At 49.1% G+C, this 20383-nt stretch overlaps 1 protein-coding gene across 1 annotated transcript in view; it reads left to right on the top strand.

The window, feature by feature from the left end:
- The window catches only part of FIBCD1 (fibrinogen C domain containing 1), a 172433-nt gene that overhangs the window by 148742 nt on the left and 3308 nt on the right, over positions 1 to 20383 (top strand). Inside the window, exons 5-6 of the mRNA XM_015409479.1 lie at positions 11677 to 11773; positions 15723 to 15902. Coding sequence (XP_015264965.1) covers positions 11677 to 11773; positions 15723 to 15902 — 277 coding nt within the window. The remainder of the gene's footprint in view (positions 1 to 11676; positions 11774 to 15722; positions 15903 to 20383) is intronic.

The following is a 20383-nucleotide window of genomic DNA, read 5'->3' as shown; positions in this document are numbered from 1 at the left end:
TTTGTATTTCCTGTGTCGCTTTTGCCTTGTATATTTTTGCCACAACTCACTGTAGGTAGATGCTGGTCTTGTCTCAATGACAATTGAAACGCCTCAGTTCCTGGCCAAAAATGCGTAATTCACCTCCAGCTTGAAAGTCAGGGAAAGGGAAATGGGAGATTTGTGTTTACAAAAAAAAAAAAGTTCAATGCTCTCCTCAGGCTTCCCGACAGCTGCTTGCTTGTGGCAACTACTCATAGCCTCCAGGCAACCAGCTTTTCTAAGTTAGAACCAATTCTGTGTTTCTGTTCAAGGTACCAGAGATCACTAACACAGGCTAGTAAATGGTTTTGAGAGTGCAGCTGCGAAGTTTTAGTTCATCCCTCCCTCCAGTAAACTGTGGCAGCCCCATTCCTTTCAAACTGACTGAAGCCGTAGCAGATGTCTCCCACATCTCATTTCTTTACGCCTGTCTGTCAGGTACTTAAGAGGTGGCCGTCAGCTTTCACTCCCATATTAAGAACTGTACACTAAGATTTCAATCTCTCACAAATTCTAATGTGCCTGGATGGATCCAGAGTGATAGGTGGGAAGAGGCATTGAAGCTGATTGTCTGAATGCATGAACACATCACAAGCATCCTCTGCCAAGGTCAAAACCCATTGCAAACCCCCCCCCCCCAAATATGTACAGTTTGGGACATAAACAGGAGTAAGCATGCACAGTGACACAAGCTCAGCATTAAAAAATATTTACTAAGACATTTATATCCCACCTTTCCTCCTGGTTCGAGGTGGCTTTTGGATTCCTAGAATTTGGCTCCAGCCAATAACGTTTCCAATGGGTCATTATCTCCCTTCCATATGAAATCTGGAGAGCAAAGGCCATTATTCTTCTGGTCGTACTAGGAAAACCATCAGAAAGTCAAGGCTGGGGTCTGAGAAGATAGAAAACATCCAGAATCTGCAGCCAAGCATTACTTATAACCCAATAGTTTCTCCACCCTGGCCCTACCCAGGAGGAGGAGGAGGAGGAAGAGGAAGAAGAAGAGGAAGAAGAGGAAGAAGAAGAAGAAGAGGAGGAGGAGGAGGAGGAGATTGGATTTATACCCTGCCCTTCACTACCCAAAGGAGTCTCAGAGCAGCTTACAAACTCCTTTCCCTTCCCCTCCCCACAACAGACACCCTGCGAGGTAGGCAGGGCAGAGAGAGCTCTTGACAGAAACTGCTATTTTTCAAGAACAGCTGCGTCAGAACTATGGCTTGCCCAAGGTCATCCAGCAGGTGCAAGTGGAGGAGTGGGGAATCAAACCCGGTTCTCCCAGATTAGAGTCCGCACACTTAACCACTACACCAAACTGGCTAGTCTTTTAAAAACCACAAACTGGCAGCCATCCCAACCAATATTAATTAATTTTCTGACCTAGAGTATGTGATGCGCGACCCTTACTCAATGCCCATGAATACCACTTTCGTGCTCCAGAAGTGGGACCAAGTCCTCAAGCACGTTGGTATATAGGATGACTGCTTATATCAGGGATGCTGCAGAAAACCTGGTAGCATTGTGACTCAAAAAGCTAAATATGCGATGGGGCAACCCAGGTGGGCCATGCCTGCTGCCTTGATTGTCGTTAATGAGACAGCTTTGAAGTTTGGACCAAGATTTGGATGCAGTAATGAGCATAAAGATACAGTCAGGTGGGTAGCTGTGTTGGTCTGAAGCAGTAAAGTTATGTTTGAGTCCAGTGGCACCTTTAAGACCAACAAAGCAGAATTCTGAGCACCAGCTTTCATGTGCATGCAGTCACAGAATGCCACAAGCCCTCAGTTCCCAGTATGATTTAGAAAATCTGCTGACCTCTGCTTAATCTGCCTCCTGGGTAGAGGCACGCATCCTGCACGCAGCAGCCAACAAACGAGAAGTTGTGTTCGAGGCAGGGGCTGCGGGTCAGATGCCTGGCAACTCCTCACTGTGACCGTAAAATCTGCTGGGAGCTGCATGATCAGACATTTTGACCCTGCACACAGCCACACTTCATGATGCTAACAACTAACAATAAGTTTAAGGAAATGGGAAGTTTCATTTGGGGGGGGTCAAGTTTCTAGCCCTCATCGCCACTGGAAAGCTGGCTTCCGAATCCTGAGAGAGAGCTGAGAGGTGGCAGCTGCAGCTTTGTGGGACGTTTTGCCGTCTGCAAAGTCAGCCTGTCTCTGCACCCCTCCGAAAGGGATCATCGGCTGCAGGCGTTTGCCAGCAAAGCTGTATGTGCCACTAATCTCCCAAGGGTGTTTGGTGTAATTAGGCCTTATTACATGGACGGGGTGGGGGGGAGAAAGGGTTCTGTGCTAATGCACTTGAGCCCCTCCAAACCCTTCGCTTTAAGCACTGTGGACAACTGGCCTACTTTCAGGGCCTGAGGTCAAAGGAGATTAAGGAGGGAGCTGCTTAATCAGCCTGCTCCCCCAACCTCCCTCCCTCCTCCATGGCATGCTGAGATGGGTACCAAGAGCGGCCCCTGCCCTCCGTCGCAATCAGCTTTGGGCCTCTGTCCAGCAAAGCATCCTTCTGCTGTCAACCAACCCTCTCCAGCCAAAAACCCTTTCAGAGGGGCTTAGCAGCAGCTTCTCAAGAGCTCAGCGCTGCAGACGGAAATTAAGGCTGCAGCTCTAAAGGATAAGTACAGCCTGGACCAGGAGGAGAGTCCTGAGCAGGTGTCCTGAGTGACGTGCGGCTTCTTTCCCCATGTACCACACAGCAGCGTGGGGCCGGTTCCAGATTTCAGGGAGCCCTGGGCAGAGAGTGACTGCAGGCCCCATCTGCACCCCCCTCACTTCTCCCTTTCCACACCCTCCCCACCTGCCCGTGTATCCTCCTCCTGCTCGCAAGCCCAGGCAGCACCTGTGCAACCAACAGCTGCGTGCAGTGGCCTCCAGGAGAGGGCCAGGACTGAGCATAGGGTTGTCAACCTCCAACTGGACATCTCCAGGCGACAAAGACCAGTTCCTCTGGAGAAAACGGCTGCTTTGGAGGGTGGACTCCATGGCATTATATGGCAATGAGGTCCTTCCCCTCCCCAAACTCCACCCCCTCGAAGCTCCACCCCCACCACCCCAAAGCTCCAGGTGCTTCCCAACCCAGAGCTGGCAGCCCTAACTGAGCGCCACCCACACGGCCCTCCACAATGGCAGTGCGCATCTGGGAGCAGGGGCGGTGGAGCAATGACAGCAAGCAGGCGGGGAAGGGCATGCAGGAAGGTGGCAGGGGAGGTGCATGGGCAAGGGGCAGCACCCGTGGGACCCACTAGGAGCCCTGGGCACGGACAGTGGCCCCACCTCAGGGTGTGCTGACACCGGCCCTGCAGCAGCAGATGCCTTCAAGGAAGCAACCGCAAACTTCGGCTGACACGTCTAATGGAATATCTCGAGGTGGGTGGGGTGGGGGTGTTAAATGATTATTGTCCACAACGTGCTCACAGCTATCTCTTTAACACATTTTGTTCCCTCCTCACTTTTCCCTATGAGCAGTGATTGCAGAACCAACACATGCAGCAGGCACTGAGGTTTGACATCCTACCAGTCCTGCACAACTTGTGACCAATACTCCCTCTAAGCTGTGGAGTCTTGTGAGCAAAAGTTCTACTTGGTGAGCTACTGGCATTAAAGTGGTGAGTGAGCGATTTGGCTGCTGCAGAAATTACTTTGCTCTGGAGCCCTCCTTCCTGAGCTACGACAAAAATGTGTGAGCCAGAGGTTTAAAAACTTTGAGCTAGCTCACACTAATTCATCTTAGAGGGAACATTGCTTGTGACCCCTTCCCCAAGCTGAATTCAACTCATTAGCAGTGTTTTATGCCATGCTAGGCTCTGGCAATCCCCCCAGTTTTGTAGCCCCCGGCATGTAGCAAAAACAACAGGTTTGCCAAGGATTTTGCGGGAGGGGGGGTGTCTACGCCCAGTAGGTTGTGCTTGGCTTGCTGAGTCGTGAGTTGTCCGTGCCTGTGATCCATGCAACCAGGAATGGCAGGGCCCCAGCTCCTCTCCTCATTGGATGCCTCTTCCACAGAACACAGCGAAGTCAGTCATCTAACCCCAGGAGGCAGCTGGAGGTGGGAGGGCAGATGTTTGTGAGGGAGGCCAGCAAGGAGAGATTTAAGATTAGCCAAAGATTAGGATTAAGATTAATCTTACTCTTAATCTTAAAGACAGGTTTAAGATTAGCTGCATGCATTTCTCGGGCATGTGAGACCGTTTGTGGTTCTGCAGGTACTTGATACGCTCTTGGCCAGTGGTGGCGAACCTATGGCACTCAGAGCCCTCTCTGTGGGCACACGTGCCATCGCCCCAGCCAGGCCCAGACCATCATTAAAGTGTCGAATTCTCTGTCAAATAATTTTAAGTAAATGAAAGCATTTGGGATTGCTTTCCTTACTTTGTTTGGATCATCTTAAGTTAATGTATGAGTTGTTTTTTCTAAAGTAAAACCTCAGTATTTAGGTTAAATTGCCGTGTTGGCACTTTGTGATAAATAAGTGGGTTTTGGGTCGCAGTTTGGGCACTAGGTCTCTAAAAGGTTTGCCATCACTGCTCTAGGCAAAGGAATTTTTTAAAAAACATTCATTTAAATCGATCCAGATGTCTACAGCAGTAGGAAAGAATGAGAGTCCAGGAGTACCTTTAAAGACGAGCAAAACCTGTGGCAGGGGAGGAGCTTCCATGAGTCTCATCCAGTTTTAGACGGGGCTTCCCCAGAGCAGGGGGCTGCGGAGAGGTCGGCTGAAAAGAGAGAAGAGAGCCGACAAGTCTGGCATCTGAAGAAGTGAGCAAAAGCGCCTACCCTGCCACAGATTTTGTTCGTCTTTGAAGGGGCTACTAGACACTCCTTTTCTACTGTTTCGTTTAAAGGCATCCCTGTTGTTTTTAAAATACCCCACTTTCCCTGGCTTCCCCAGCATTTCAGTTTGCTGCACCAGCACCAAATCAGGGGGCCGCTTGGCATGTTCAGACCCAGAAGAGTGGTGACTTTCAACAGCAGAATGGGTGTGTGGCTTAAAAGGCAACGGAATCCTCCGTGCGGAAGAAGCCAGAAAATGGTGGCCATTTGGGGGAAAACAACAACAGGGTCTTCTTTATTCTAAGCTTTTTTAAAGAATGTTTTTGCTCCTCTCCCCAGTTGCTTCTGGAAAGGCATCTCCAGCCATTAGGCTAAGGTGGACACAAGGCCAGGCGAGGGGTGGTAAGATGCTGGCTGGAGGAAGCCACCACAGCCCTCCCCCGCATGCCATTTTTGAAACCACAATCGGCCCACCCCTTCCACACACACCCTTTCCATGCAGAGCTGCAGACCCACCTGGGACTAGGGATACCAAGGGGCCACCTGGGGATCCCCCAGAATCACAGCTCATCGCCAGACTACAGAGATCCGTTCCCCTGGAGAAGAGGGATGCTTTGGAGGGGGGACTCTGTGGCATTATGTACCCCACGGAGGTCCCTGTCCTCCCCAGGCTCCACCCCCAAATCTCCAGGAGTTTCCCAACCTGGGTCTGGCAACCCTAGGGTCCCCCATCCTCTGCCAGTGGTCAGGAGGGACCAGGCAACCCTACCTTGGACCCCCAAACAAAGAGTCCTCTCTTCCTCCCTCGGCTACCCGTATCCAGCCCAGACACCATAGGAAAACAAAGCAGGAGACTTTTCCAGCACTGCGGGCCTCTAGGGTGACTGGGTGTCGTCCCCTCCCCCCCCACACACACACACTTCTCAGCAGTTCTTTTTCTCGATGGCTGGGGAGTCATTCCACATTCTGAAGACAAAGAACTGCAGCTGCCTCATCTTGTTTGGTCTTAAGATTGTGAGGAAGATGCTTCCTGGGTGCCCCTGAACATAATGATGCCACTGAACCACAGCGGGAATTTGGAACATATGAAACCCAGGCAGCTCTTGACATCCAGATACTGCAATAATGTAATCATGGGGAGTTTATGCAGCATGAAATTGCCCAGATCTGTTCGGGAAGAACCGTCCATAGCTGTGCAAAGAGCTCGGGGAGATGTTTGGGCAGCTGAAAGGGGGAAACCAGGGTGAGAGAGAGAGTGCAGAGAAGTGATTCCCCCACTCCCGTCTTCTTTCATAATAGAATTCTTGGCTGCTCCATGGAATTGATTGGCAGAAGAAGGTATTTATTCCCACACACATGCTTCATTGATGGAATTAACTTCTGCAAGAGGTGCGGATGTCTGTTAGCTTGAGATGGTTTTAAAACCTGCATAAATTCATGGCTGCTAGTCACAGTCGTTAAATGGAGCCTCCATGCACCGATGCAGTCTGCCACTGGACACCTGATGCTGGAGTCAAACAACAGGGGTGGCTGTTGCCTTCATGCCCGGCTTGTAGGTTTCCTGGAGGTCTCTGGCTGGCCACTTTTAGAAACCAGATGCTGCAACTCTGGGAACTTGGATCCGCTCTGGCAAAGCAATTTTTCCTGCACATACACACAAGAACATTTGTGGGCTGCACAGTCAGCATGGCTAGATTCAGATCGAAGGATGGAAAGGGGGGGCTGACTGCCACCTGCATATTGATGACATCTCACTTCAAACGCCTGACACGACAGCTTTGTTATGTTAAATAACGTGGGAGACGAATCTTATGGCAAAAGACACAGAGAGGCGGAGCAGCACATCCCCAGAACCACCATTTGGGCTCTGGGAAGGATCTACAAATCCCCCAGACGCCTCCCAGCAAGGCAGAGGTCTGCAGCGGATTGTTCTGGGAGTCCGAATAGCTCAGCACAGAACCAAACACATCTGTTTGAAAAAGAAAATCAAACCTCCAAGTGAAGGAATATCGGAGGGGCAGGTGGGATGCTAGGGTGGCAGGCAAAGATTCTTGTGGGACTGAAGGTCTTATTCGAGAAGCTTGACAGAAAGGGAAATGATAGAAGTGAACAGCTGCCAGTCATCCAAGCGTGAACCGTGCAGCAATTTATTCCAGCGCACTAACAAGTCATGGAGGGTGGGTGTTCCATTTCTTACTTCTTGCAAGGCCTTGCATGTGTCTTTTCCTAAGAAAGGGCTCGCAAGAACCAGGGTTTGGGATGCAGACATTTTATGACCTATTAATAGGGTTGCCAACTCCAGCTTGGGAAATTCTGGGAGATTTGGGGGAAGGCAGCATTTGGGGAGAAGACAGCAGTGTGTCCCTCTAAGCTGAGTTAGCATGAGCTAGCTCACAGTTTTTAGCCTCCAGCTCACAGGTTTTTGTCTCCACTCAGGAAGGACGGCTCCAGAGCAAACTAATTGATGCAGCAGCCAAATTGCTTGCGCAAAGCTTTAATGCCAGCAGCTCACAAAGTAGGATTTTTGCTCACAGGACTCCCAAAGCTAAGAGGGAGCATTGGAAGAGAGAACCCTACGTGGACGTAGTAGCGTATAGTCCATCCACCAAAGCCACCATTTCCTCCAGAGGAACTGATCTTTACAGTCTAGAGATCAGCTGTTGTCCCAGGCCCCTCCTGGAGGTTGGCATTGGGGAAATGAGGGGTGCAGGAACCTTTTCATGGACTCCCATCCCCACTATGGTGTCCATAGGGGAGGGAGAGAAGCTGGAGGAGTTCCCAGTTGCAGAGAGAGAGAGAAAGAGAGAGTTGTTCTAAACCAAAACTCAATTTATTCCATTACACACTTTTAAGATAGAAAACACTTTGTGGCATTTCAATATTCAACACAGAATATTTCAACACAACCCCAATACATAAATAGTGCACTTGAAGTTCTATAAAGGATATCCTTAGTAGGTCTGTCATAGGGTTGCCAACCCCCCCCGGTTTGACAGGGGTCCCCCGCTTTTGGGGGGCTTCTACCTGCTGCCGGCCAGCTGGCCGTTGGGGGAAGCCTCGCCCCCAAGCCCCAACACCCCCAGCCACCCCCTCCCTTCTCTCTTGAGCGAGAGGAGGGAGAGGAGTGGCTGCGGGCCATGTGCCCGATCTCCGCAGAGTTCCGGGAAGAATGCCGGCTCTGCGCTCTTAAAGGGGCCCCTTTAAATGCAAGGAGCCGGCGTTTCCCGTGTGCCTGATGTCTGCGGGGTGGGGAACACCAGCTCTGTGCACTTAAAGGGGCCCCTTTAAGGGCAGGGAGCCTGCGCCGCTGGAAGATTGGGGGGGATGTCCCCAACGTTACATCATCACGTCAGGGATGCCCCGCCCCCTCCAGCAATGCCCCCCAAAGTCCCCCGCTGGGGGTGAAGATTGGATTTGGCAACCCTAATCTGTCAAGACCCATAACGGAGGGTGGTTGGCCAGAACAACCACGAACAAGACTAAATTCAGACATTAAGTACCTTTTTCTACCCATAGGAGCTAATGTAACTGTCAGTCAAGTCTGTTGCTAAGCATCTGATGTATACCTGACGTACTCAACAAAGCTCAGCCCTTTCTATCTCCACATGCAGCTGATGGTGTGACCTTGAGTCAGTCACTAGTTCTCTCAGAGCTGTTCTCTCAAGGGCAGTTCTCAAAAGCACTGTCTCAGCCCACCTACCTCACAGGGTGCCTGTTGTGGGGAGGGGAAAGGAAAAGAGATTGTCAGCCACTCTGAGACCCCTTTGGGTAGTAAAGGGTGGGGGTATAAGTCCAACATCCTCCTCCTCTTCCTCCTCCTATCTCTGGCTTCAAGAAGGTCAAGGAAAGTCAAGAGAAAGCTAGGGTGACTCAGAGAGTCAAGGAAGCTAGCTACAGATACCCTATTTAGGTAAAGGTTTCCCTTGCTCGAAAGCCAGTCAAATCCGATATGTGGCCGGCATGACTAGACGCCGAGGTGGTACCTATTTATCTACTTGCAGTTTCTTGCTTTCGAACTGTTAGGTGACGTGCCAGAAGGCAAACGTTGTGTAAGGCCAAAGTCATGTACAGGGTTATCGGCACCAGAGGGCCACAGCACTTAGCAGAGTCCTGAAGCCTCCTGGGAAGCAGAACCCAAGATTCTACTCTACTATAGAAATTAAAATAACTTAGGTTAACAGAGGACTGAGGCTCAATCCAGGCCCGAATTCCGCGACAGTTGGCAACCCTCATTATTAATGAACTCAACAGTCGTCAGTCAAGTTCAGTTGCAGTGGTTCTGTTATACAAACAGATTTTCTTATTTTAGCTCTGTTTTGACATCATCATACGAAACACTCTAGCATTTGGCTAAAAACTCTATGGTGACCATAGAGCTTTGGGCCGAATCAGGCCTGTAGCTATAGTGGGGCATTTTGGGGCCTGGCCCCTTGACTTCCTGCCAAGGCCCCCTGACTCTTCCGTCCAACACCCAGGCCCCCTGACTCTCTGGGCCACCTGGAGGACTCCCCACCACCGTCCCTTCCCCAAGCGTGGCTTGCTTCCCCATGCAGGCAAGCAGAGTGCGAACAATGCAAAAGTGAGTTTTTAAATTTTTACTTTTATTTTGTGACGTCAGTGCCCCCTGATTTATTCAAAGGCCCCCTGAATAACAAAATCCTGGCCACGGGGCCTGGACCAAATGCTAGAGCATCCCCTGCACCACGTGCCCAGTGCAATGACATCCCTTCTGGGTGACATAATCGCAATGTGCGCACTTCGCGTGCATGCGAGAATATCCAGGGAGAAGCCTGGAGCCCCCTTCTGGCAGAAGGTAAGGACCTGGCAACCCTACTCAGGGAGCAAGCCAGGTGAAACCTGGGATCTGGGCCCTCAGAGGTTTTGGAAGGCTTTCGCTGGGTCCTTTCCAGGGACAGTGGGCTTAGCCGCATTCAATGCAATTAAACCAAGAGATAGATGCTTAATTAACAGCAGGTGGTCAGACCTGGAAGGCCACTGCATTTTTCTCGATCCCTGTCGATAGATCAAGGTTTAATCAAACATGAAAAATGCCAAGGAAGGCACTTTACAAGATGGATTTAAGACACACAAAGGGGGGGGAGAGTGATTCCGTTGTTTGAGAGAATCAAGATGGTACAACTCTTTTTTAATGCCAAGTTTTGAGTCTCAAAATGAAAGGCAGATTCTCTCGTGCAAGTTCATTGGTTTATAGGACTGTAGCACCAAGTGGTGCCTCGCATGTCTGTGAAATGGCCAATACTGGTGGCAGAGCTGCCACAAATAAGACACTTGGGGGGGGGGGTTCATATGTTCTGCTGCTGCACGACACTCAGTCATTGAGAAATGAGCCATGGGGAGCACATGGGGGCATCTGATTCACACATGCAGTACACTAGAAAGAGGAGTGAGCAGGTGCAGCTGAACCATTATTTTATTCTGCACAGACAAGCTGATCTCCAGTGGCCAATCAGAAGCCCGGCTGAACAAGAGCCCCAAATTGCTCCACCCACTTTCTAAACACATGTTGCGGTGCCAGAGAAGGTGTCAGTAGGCACCGTTGCACCCGTGGGCAGCACTGTGTTGGGGACCTCTGTGCTATCGGTACCGTGAGCCAGCGTGGTGCAGTGGTTATGAGCAAGGGCCTCTAATCTGGAGAGCCAGTTCTGATTCCCCACCCCTCCTCCTCCACACAAAGCCTGCTGGGTGACCTTGGGGGCCAGTCACAGTTCTCTCAGAGCTCTCTCCGCCCCACTTGCCTCACAGGATGTCTGCTGTGGGGAGAGGAAGGGAGGGTGATTGTCAGCCCCTCTGAGATTTCTTCAGGTAGAGAAAAGTGGGGTATAAATCCCAGCTTTTTTCTCAGAGCTTCCTGGATTGCTAGAGTTGGTGGAAATTATAGTTCTGTCTGCCTTCAATTCAGAAATAATGTTGGGGAAGATCACAAAGAATCGTGTTTAGCGGAAAGACACATTCCAGTCGGGGTTGCTCCTCCGTTTAAAGAGCCATCCCTCAGCAGGTGGTTTGCATCCTAGAAATATACGGTTATGGCTGTGGGGTGGGGAGGTCTGCTGGAATGTCCTCAGGTAAGGTGTCCCCCACACATGAACCTTAAAATCTCCATTACTACTGGCTTGTGGAACCCAAAGAAACAGCAGCTTTTCTTATTACCTCCCTAATTTTTATCCTGCACTTTCTATAAAGATGGGAGACCATCGAGGAAGTTCAGGGTTGCTACACAGAGGCAGGCAGTGGCCAACCACCTCTGAATGTCTCTTGTCTTGAAAACCCTGTGGGATCTCCATAAATTGTCTGTGACTTAACAGCAAAAAAAAATATCCAACACTTATATGCACTGTTACCGCTGAAAACAGAAGCTGTGCATCTAGTTCCCCCTCACCCTGCGTAATATCTAGTATAACTTGTCTCTGTCCTGATGTCTCCACATGATGCATCTCTGCACCAGCAGCTAACACAGAGTGGGGCAACATCAAGATGCCGGGACATGGGCAAAGTATACCAATTGCAGAACAAGAAGGGGAAGCCAACGCGCAGTTGCCCTTTTCAGCAGCAGCTACATTGTAAGGTCCAGTTGTGGCCTCAGCCACCTATTAATCATGACAGGCAGCCTTTTCAGAATTCTCTGTGCTCAGCCTCTTCAAGGTAATTAACTAATCTGAAGGGTTTTTAATTTGCATTTTGCACTCAGACCTAATAAAGTGGCTCCACTGCTCTGCCAGCGAGATCACAGCTGCGATGAATGGAAGAAGCACGAGGGTAAATGACAGAGGTTCGCCCTGGATAAGCACCGTGCTGTGCAGTTTCCTCTCCATCTCTCTCATGAACTCTCGGTTGCATTGTGTCTTCCTAGGTCTTCCAGCGGCGTGAGGATGGCTCTGTGAATTTTTTCCGTGGATGGGAAGCTTATCGGGATGGATTTGGGAAGCTCACCGGAGAGCACTGGCTAGGTATGCCCATCTTGATCTGTTACAGCTCTGGGGGGGGTATTATGTGAGCCATTATTTAAAGACTGGGCAATGATTCCAAGTAAGCAGAGTGACATAGATTGCACAGAATGATTAATATGGAGTAGGCTCTTGGTAACATAAGAACATAAGCTGGATCAGACTAGTGGTCCATCTAGTCCAGCATCCCATCTCACACAATGGCCAGTCAGTTCCTCTGGAGGTCCAACAACAGGGCATAGAGGCCGAGGCCTTCATAAGAACATAAGAATATCCTGTCTCACACCGTGGCCAACAAGTTCCTCTGGAGAGACAACAACAAGGCAGAGAGGCCGAGGCCTTTCCCTGATAAGAACATAAGAAGAGCCCTGCTGGGACAGACCAGTGGTCCATCTAGTCCAGCATTCTGTCTCACACTGTGGCCAAACAGTTCCTCTGGATGACCAACAACAGGGCATAGAGGCCTTCCCCTGAAAAGAACTTCAGAAGAGCCCTGCTGGATCAGACCTGTGGTCCATCTGAGCCAGTTTGGTGTAGTGGTTAAGTGTGCGGACTCTAATCTGGGAGAACCGGGTTTGATTCCCCACTCCTCCACTTGCACCTGCTGGATGACCTTGGACAAGCCATAGTTCTGATAAGAGCTGTCCTTGAAAAAGAGCAGTTTCTGTCAGAGCTCTCTTAGCCCCACCTACCTCATAGGGTGTCTATTGTGGGGGAGGGGAAGGGAAAGGAGTTTGTAAGCCGCTCTGAGACACCTTTGGGTAGTGAAGGGCGGGGTATAAATCCAATCTCTTCTTCTTCTTTGTCTTTTTCCATCTAGTCCAGCATCCTGTCTCACACAGTGGCCAACCAGTTCCTCTGGAGGGCCAACAATAGGGCAGAGAGGCCAAGTCCTTCCCCCGATGTGGCCTCCTTACACTGGAATTCAGTGTGACCCTTAATGACAAGCATGGATCCGGTTGGATCCTGCCAGATTTTCTCACATGATCTCCCCTAAGTAACCCTCTCCCTGCAGTCCCCTCCCTTTTCAACTTTTGTCCAAGGAGATCCCATAATCCCCAGCATAGCTTTTTCAGTGGTCAAAGAGGAACCCTTCCTACCCTTTTTGAGAGAAGAAAAGCCAACTGGATCTAACCTAACAACTGTATGTAAGGAAGCAAGGAATCCCCAGAGAGAAATTTCACTAACCGTAGCAGAGTTCTTTTGGCATTCCTTGACATTCCTCAGATGTTTAACCTCAAGGAGAAACCCCCACAATTGATTAGAATTTGGCTGAAGGCAAAATTTCGGCAGCAACTGCGCTGCATCTCATTTGTGAATCAGCTTCGTGCTGGCGAGCAGCACCTCGGACAGAAACATCCAGAAACACTTTTTGGGAGCCTGTCCTTTAAAAAGAAAGAACAAGAGAAAAAGAGAAGCCTCAAGGCCGAGATGCTCCCGAAAGGATTGCCCGTCCAAGTCACTTCTGCAATCCCAGCCTAACCTGCTAGTCAACAGAAGAGAACAGAGGAGAGGAGAGAACCCAGCCTTTTCCTCATTGCTGATGACCACTCCTAAAATGTTTAACTAAATCGCCTTCTAATCAAGAGATAATAAAACAGACAGGAGAACTCGCACGCTTTCCCAATCCTGACTGACAGACAATGAAATCGTGTCTCTTGGAATCTGGGTGAAGGGACTCACCGAAAATGGCTTTTAACAGAGGTTTGAACTGGGAGGTCAAACTGAATGGTAAACAGGGAGAGATCTCCTCAGGCCGGCCAGCATGCCAGTTCTTGAAGAGGCTGAAAAGAGATCCGGAAGGTTTTGCTACCCCACCGTTACACAGTCTCTTCTAGAATCTCCCATCTCCTACACAATGACAACACGTCAGCTGTGTCAAAAGGCTAACATTTGGGTCCCCTTCAAACTACGTCACCATAATTCCCTGCAGGGCCCACGACTCCCAGTAGGAAGGCCCAACAGGGTTGCCAGGCAGGTCTTGGCAACCAGTGGGGGGACCTTCTAGTTTCAGGGACCCTCACCAGCAATGTAATGACATTGCTGGCAACATGCTGATATCACTTCCAGGCACACAGGAAGTAATGTCAGCATCTCAGGACCACAGTTCCCGCTAAGCTGCGCTAGGGGGTGCTGGTCCACAAAACTTAACAGGCAGTGTGGGGGGGGGGGGATGAGGAAAGGCACCGGCAGTATAAGTATTTGAATAAGTAGTTTGGGCAGGTCGATAACATTTAAGCAACTTCCTGTTTGTGAGGTTAGGCAGGGTTCTGACAGTGATTGTTTCTCCTCTGTTATACTTGACCTGTAATGCTGGTTGTCATTTTTCACTAGAAAAAACAAAACCAAAGCAGACTGCAAGAGGCCCCCCCCCCTTTTGCTGGTATGTTTTCTAAGGCTCAGCACAAGGTGACGGTCCAAGGCCAGGTCCAGGGCTTTTTTTGTACACACACGCCCCTGACAGCACAGCTCATTAGCCTATTAGGCCACGCCCCCATGTTACCAGAAGTGTGGTCATCCAGCCACACCCACCTTTTGCTTCTTATTCTGTTTACCTTGTTTGTTGTCAAAACCCAGGGCTTTTTTGTAGCAGGAACTCCTTTGCATGTTAGGCCACACACCCCTAATGTAGCCAATCCTAATGAGTTTCTGCTGTTGGGTGTGGCCTATTATGCTAATGCGCTCCTGCTGGGCATGGCCAACTTGGGAGCCAGCCGGAACTCCGTTCCTGTGTGTTCCTGTCCAAAAATAGCCCTGGCCAGGTCTACCAATATAGTGTCAAGGGGTGGGTAGACCTTTTCTCTGGAGACCAGGTCTACCAATGTAGTGGACTGGTGTGGGTAGACCTGTTCTCCAGAGGCCAGGTCTACCAATATAGTGGAAAGGGGTGGGTAGACCTGTTCTCATGAGGCCAAGTCTACCAATATAGTGGAAAGGGGTGGGTAGACCTGTTCTCCCGAGGACCAATATAGTGGGAAGGGGGGGTGAAATTTGACTTGATTCTGTTTTCTCTTATAATGTTTAAATTATTCTTAAAATATAGTTTACATATAATTTAAAATATTTATTCTGAGATTTTTACAAGGTTATGGAAGTACTCCCCCCTCCTCAGCCAGCCGGCTGAATGGCAACAGGAGAGTGCCCACTAATGGGGGGGGGGGGATCCCCCATCCCCAGCAGGGTAATGGCAAGCTTGGCCCAAAACTATATTTTTCTTTTGTGATAAGAGAAATTTAAAGACACAGCCAATGGAAATGGGTTTGACACTAGCTTAATTTAAAGATTCCTCCGGCTTCCATGATGAAATTACCTGTCCTCTCTTGCACAATGACAAGTCCCAACATTCTTTGATTACCATGATCACAAAAGTTATAAAAACAAAGACTTGAGAACACAACCTGGATTTCCTAAAACTGAATTGGAGACATGGCAAACATTCCTGGGTCTTCTGAAAAGGGAATTGTTCATCCAGCATTGCTGAGGGAAGGTGGTGGCCACCTTCCAGTTGCCATCGATGGAGGCGTTGGAGAGAGAAAAGCTGGAAGCAGCCAGACACCCTTCTGTCAGACCGGGATCCAGTTCACCAGGGGGATGGGCCATGGTTCAGCGGAAGAGCCTCTGCTTGGCATACAGAAGGTCCTGGGTTCAATCCCCAGGATCTTCAGTTAAGGATCAGGTAGTGGTTGATGTGGAAGACCTCTGCCTGAGACCCTGGAGAAGCCACTGCCAGTCTGAGTAAACAAACCTGACTTTGATGGACCAAGAGTCTGATTCACTATAAGTCAGCTTCACACAGTCATGATTTTGTCCTCAAGTTGGTTGTTTGTCTGAAAAAAAAAGATATATGGGATAAAAATATAGTACGTCCGTCCATGCATCTGCCTCTCCCCATCTGTAAAAGATGGTTCACACACACCATGAGGGTTACTCTTCCCTTCCTTTGCTGTTCTAGGGCTGAAGCGGATCCATGCCTTGACCACGCAGGCCAGCTACGAGCTCCGCATTGACCTTGAAGACTTTGACAACGGCACCGCTTATGCCCACTATGGAACTTTTTCTGTAGGTTTGTTCTCAGTTGACCCTGAGGAAGATGGCTACCCAGTCAACGTGGCTGACTACTCGGGGACAGCAGGTGAGTATCTGGGTTGGCATGTGTATGTGTATTAGAGAGATCCTCCTCAAAGTCTTTTAACCCAAACATCTCCCCAGATTTTGGAAGTTCTGAATTACTTGCTTTTGCTTCTCAAATAGAACAGGCACATTAGGGATTCTCTCTCTTTTATTTTTATATCTGAATTTTGTATAGAGCAGTGGAGGCACGGCATTCCCCCACTCACATACACACAGGTATACAGACAGGCATTGGTAAAGGGGCAAAAAATAAAAAGGAATCTTGATGTGACTATAATACATGGCACCTTCTGTGTGGTGTTGCACCACTGTGCAAGAGCACATGGGTGCATCAGCAAAGCACTGCAGGCAAAAAATCTTGATGCAGTCAGGTGTACCTTCCCAGCAAGATGATGCCCTTGACGTTTTCACATGTGTTCATCTGCACTGGTACTGCTGGGGAGTGGGGGAAACAAATCAATACAAAGAAGAGGAAGCAGAATAAAGCAATGCACAACCAGTGTTCCCTCTAAACTGAGTTAGTGTGAGCTAGCTCACAGTTTTTTAGCCTCCGGCTCACACATTTTTGTCTTAGCCCAGGAAGGGTGGCTCCAGAGCAAACTAATTCATGCCGTAGCCAAATAGCTCGCTCACACAACTTTAATGCCAGTAGCTCACAAAGTAGGATTTTTGCTCACAAGACTCCACAGCTTAGAGGGAGTACTGTGCACAACCCATTTCCAGAATTAATTCTAGAAACCTTTCTCATTAAACGGGAATAAAAGAGGAATGGGACATCAAAAGAATGAAATGGGAGAAATCTGCTGATCTCTAATCAGAAATATAGAAATTTGGGGGTTATCTTTTTTCTTTCTTTCATGGATTACTCTAAACAGAGTATTTTTCTCCGGGCTCAAAATAAGGCATATTATATTCCATGCAGCACCAGTGCTAATAACATTGAAACGATTTGGCCTGTCAGAATGGCAAATTTCCACTTCAAGACATCCACTCAGAACTGAAATTTCATGTCAGAAATCAACATTTCACCCTGCGGTAAGAATGTTTGAGTGTTGGAACATCCAATTTCCAAGGAAGAATTTGGATATCAGTGGTTACTGACTGACTTAGACACAAATATTTACGTTTGACCTGACAGGAAAGGGAAAAATATTTTATTTAAACTGAGGTATCTTTTTTAAAAATTAAGTTCTGTTAAACGTTGTTGGTTTCTTAAAGTTTTTGCCCCCACCCAAACCGACCTTTGATTTTTCACTCCCGCCTGAAATTTTTGTCTGTGAGATAAACCTGTGAGAGAATGAGGAACGCAAGCATTGGTCCTGGGTAGATTCTTGCTTAGAAAGCTGTTTAGGATCACGCACTGTAGGAAATCAGGTATCTTGACCAAATACGTAAAAGAAACGAAAAGACATCAGCTGGTAAAACAGTAAAACAGTAAAATGCATCCAGACGCTATCCAGAATATCAAATATTAAAATGTTAGGAATAAAATTAAAATATTATTAGATAACTAAAGACTCTATTTAAGTACAGTATTCACTATCTAACTGCTAATAACTTGTCTCCGGATTTTGATTGCCTGCATGGCAAATTTTGCCATGTTTAAAGTAGTTTCCTGCTCTTTGTCAGCCAGCAACTTATCTAGGTAAAATCTTTCATTTCTCCCAGGAAATCGAGAACAAATCGGGGTTACAGCCTTTGATACATTTTACATTCGAACATCACGTGTTCCCTCGTTTCTACCTTCCCCTCTCCACAGATACACAATCTTCACTCATAAGGTTTTCTTTTGTATTTACCTTCTAAAACTGCAGATGGAAGCATAAATACTTCCTCTTCCCATTTGAGCTTCCGACTCTGAAAATCCTGGTCTTACAAACGGCCTACCCTACCCCACCCGCAGCCCCATTGCCAGGATTTTGTGGCTTGTAGGCAGGGGTCATTTCGTAGAAAAAGAGCTAGGGGAGCTCATTAGCATAACTCATTAGCATATGCCACACCCCCTGACATGAGGGGCCCGGCGGTGGATCTGCAAGGCCAGCGGGAGTGCGAGGAAGCCCCACCAAAGGCCCTCCCTGGCCCCAGGCAGGCAGGGGTGGGGAGAGGCGGGGAGGAAGCAACTTACCCTCCCTCTTCTCCTGCCTCCTCCTGGCTGAATGAGGGCTGGAAGCGGGGCGGCCGGAAACAGGGGGCGGGGCTTCGTCATGTGCCCTGCCCCACTGCACCTCACCCGGGGGAACTGTGTTCCCCCGCGTTCCCCCCCGAAATGACCTCTGCTTGTAGGACAAAAGGATTTTTGGTGGGGCTGGTGGGGCTAATGTGGAGGATTCAGGCAGGCGTCCCTGAATAGGCCCCCTGAGTGTACCCGAGGGAACAAAGATCATGAAGGGGGCAAGCCAGTGGGAGCACAGCCTGTTGTCCTCACCCTCCCTCCCTCCTTCCCTCACTAAGGCTCAAAAAGAGGCCGGCGCTAAGGGGGAGCAAAGCGAGGCAGAATCTCATAGGTGCTTCTCGGCTCCTCACCGACTCCAGCCTCTTGCTTAACAGTCCCACCTGGAATGACATCCGGGACCTGGGCAATGGTTATGGGGAGAGACACGGAGCAGGCCTTGCCTTGTGGGAGTGAAAAATAAGCTTCTGCGGAGCAGGAAAAAGAAGGCACACTGGGGACTCCCTAATGGAGAGCTGGAGGGTAGGGGAAGGCATCCTCAGCCCGAGGAAGTCAGTGTGAAACCGGATTTCTTTCGTGTATCCCTGCCTTTCCCCCCTCACGGGGATGGTTCACAGCCTCCTCCCAGTTGCCTCTGCTTGTTCACACAACAAAAAAACACCACTGAGGGACTTTAGCCCATGTGACTGCGTAGGGATTTCAGTTTTACAGCCTTTACATCATTTACTCTTAAGGAAATCCTGCTGAGCTCAGTGGACGATTGCCACACTAATGCTGACAGCATGTTTCAAAGACCCGAAACTCTCGTGTGAAAATGCTAAGAGGAGTCACAAGTCTCCAGCAGCAGCAGCAGCAGCAGCAGCAGGAGGAGGAATTCCCTGATATTACATATAGCCCTTCATAGCAGTGCAGACCAGCTGAAGTTTGTGAGGTTAGTTACAGCCTTTTAAAAATGTTTTTGAAATAATTTTAAAAAACATTTTCAGAAGGAAATCTTGTGGGGCTGGCCCTTTAAGGAAGGGGGCAGAGCCCCCGATAGCCCCACTGAAGCCACAGGCTAGCCGTCCCAGCTAAGATTCAGGTGAGGCCATGGTCCACAAGCCTGGTCCAGCCCCAGTAACATCATGCCTTTGTTCTTGCTGCTGATGCTTCTTCTCTGAACATCTGTCAGGGTCCTTAGTTAGGTTACACAACACAGGGCTTCATAAGAAGATAACTGTTTATGGGTAAATCCAGTACTAGAGACACGTCTACAGCTTGTGTCTGGAATGGCCACCTATACAAAGGCCTCTGACTTATACTAGAATCAAACATCCCCCCGGTAAGCATAAGCCAATGGATACATAATGCGCACGCAGGCAAAGCAAGCAGGCAAAGCAAAAAGCCGTTAACTTTCCCAGCCGAGTAAAACTGCAGCTGGAGCATCTACAAGGTCAAGCATAAGATAGCAAACAGTTGGTGAGCCAGGGAGAGCTGAGACAGAAAATGGGAGGGCACCCCTCTACATTCCAGACTTATGACAGGGCTACCTGACAACATCATGCTCACTTTTATGTGAGGCCATCACACCATCATGCCACATGTCAGGACTTTAGGAACGAGAACTCTGTAGGCAAATTACAGGTGATGCAGAACACTGACGTCATCACCTAACACCTGTGGACTCTTAAGAACCAGTGACAAATGCTAGCCATGATGCTGAAAATTCTTTAGACAAGCCCTCATCGTTTCCTACCAAATACTAGCTGGATGAAATTTCAATTATGCCTGCAGTTACCACTCTGCAAGGAAAATTATATTGAATTCAAAGCTGGAGACCCCAGTGAGACCCACAGAACTATTCGCTAGGTCACTGAAGAAAAGGGTGGAGTCCTAGGAAGTGGCCTTATACTGATACAAACCATTGGTCTACTAAGGTGGATATTGTCATCTCCGATTGGCAGCAGGTCTCAGTGAGAGGTTGTTCCACATCACCCACAACCTGGAGACGGTGGGGATTGAACCTGAGACCTTCTGCATGCCACGCAAATGAACCACAGCTCTCGACAGAGTATGCTGTTTGGAAATCCACTTGTTATAGGCAGGGCAACTCAGAAAGTGGCACACAGACCCAGCAGTTGGGGGAAACCCTACTCATCCCTTGGAGGCATAAAAATTGAAGGCGCTCATGGAAGCCAAGGGAAAGGGGGAATCAGGAGGACACTGGAAGAATCACAGCAACACAAACAAGACCTCACTTGACCCTCAGAGCCACTGGTGAGTAGGAAATTACTGGGAAAAGGACCGGGGGGGGGGGGGGACGAGGGGGACGT

This window comes from Gekko japonicus, unplaced genomic scaffold (assembly GCF_001447785.1).
Source record: "Gekko japonicus isolate JY-2015 unplaced genomic scaffold, Gekko_japonicus_V1.1 scaffold920, whole genome shotgun sequence".
Classification (NCBI taxonomy): domain Eukaryota; kingdom Metazoa; phylum Chordata; class Lepidosauria; order Squamata; family Gekkonidae; genus Gekko; species Gekko japonicus.
This window is presented reverse-complemented; position numbering and strand designations above follow the sequence as displayed.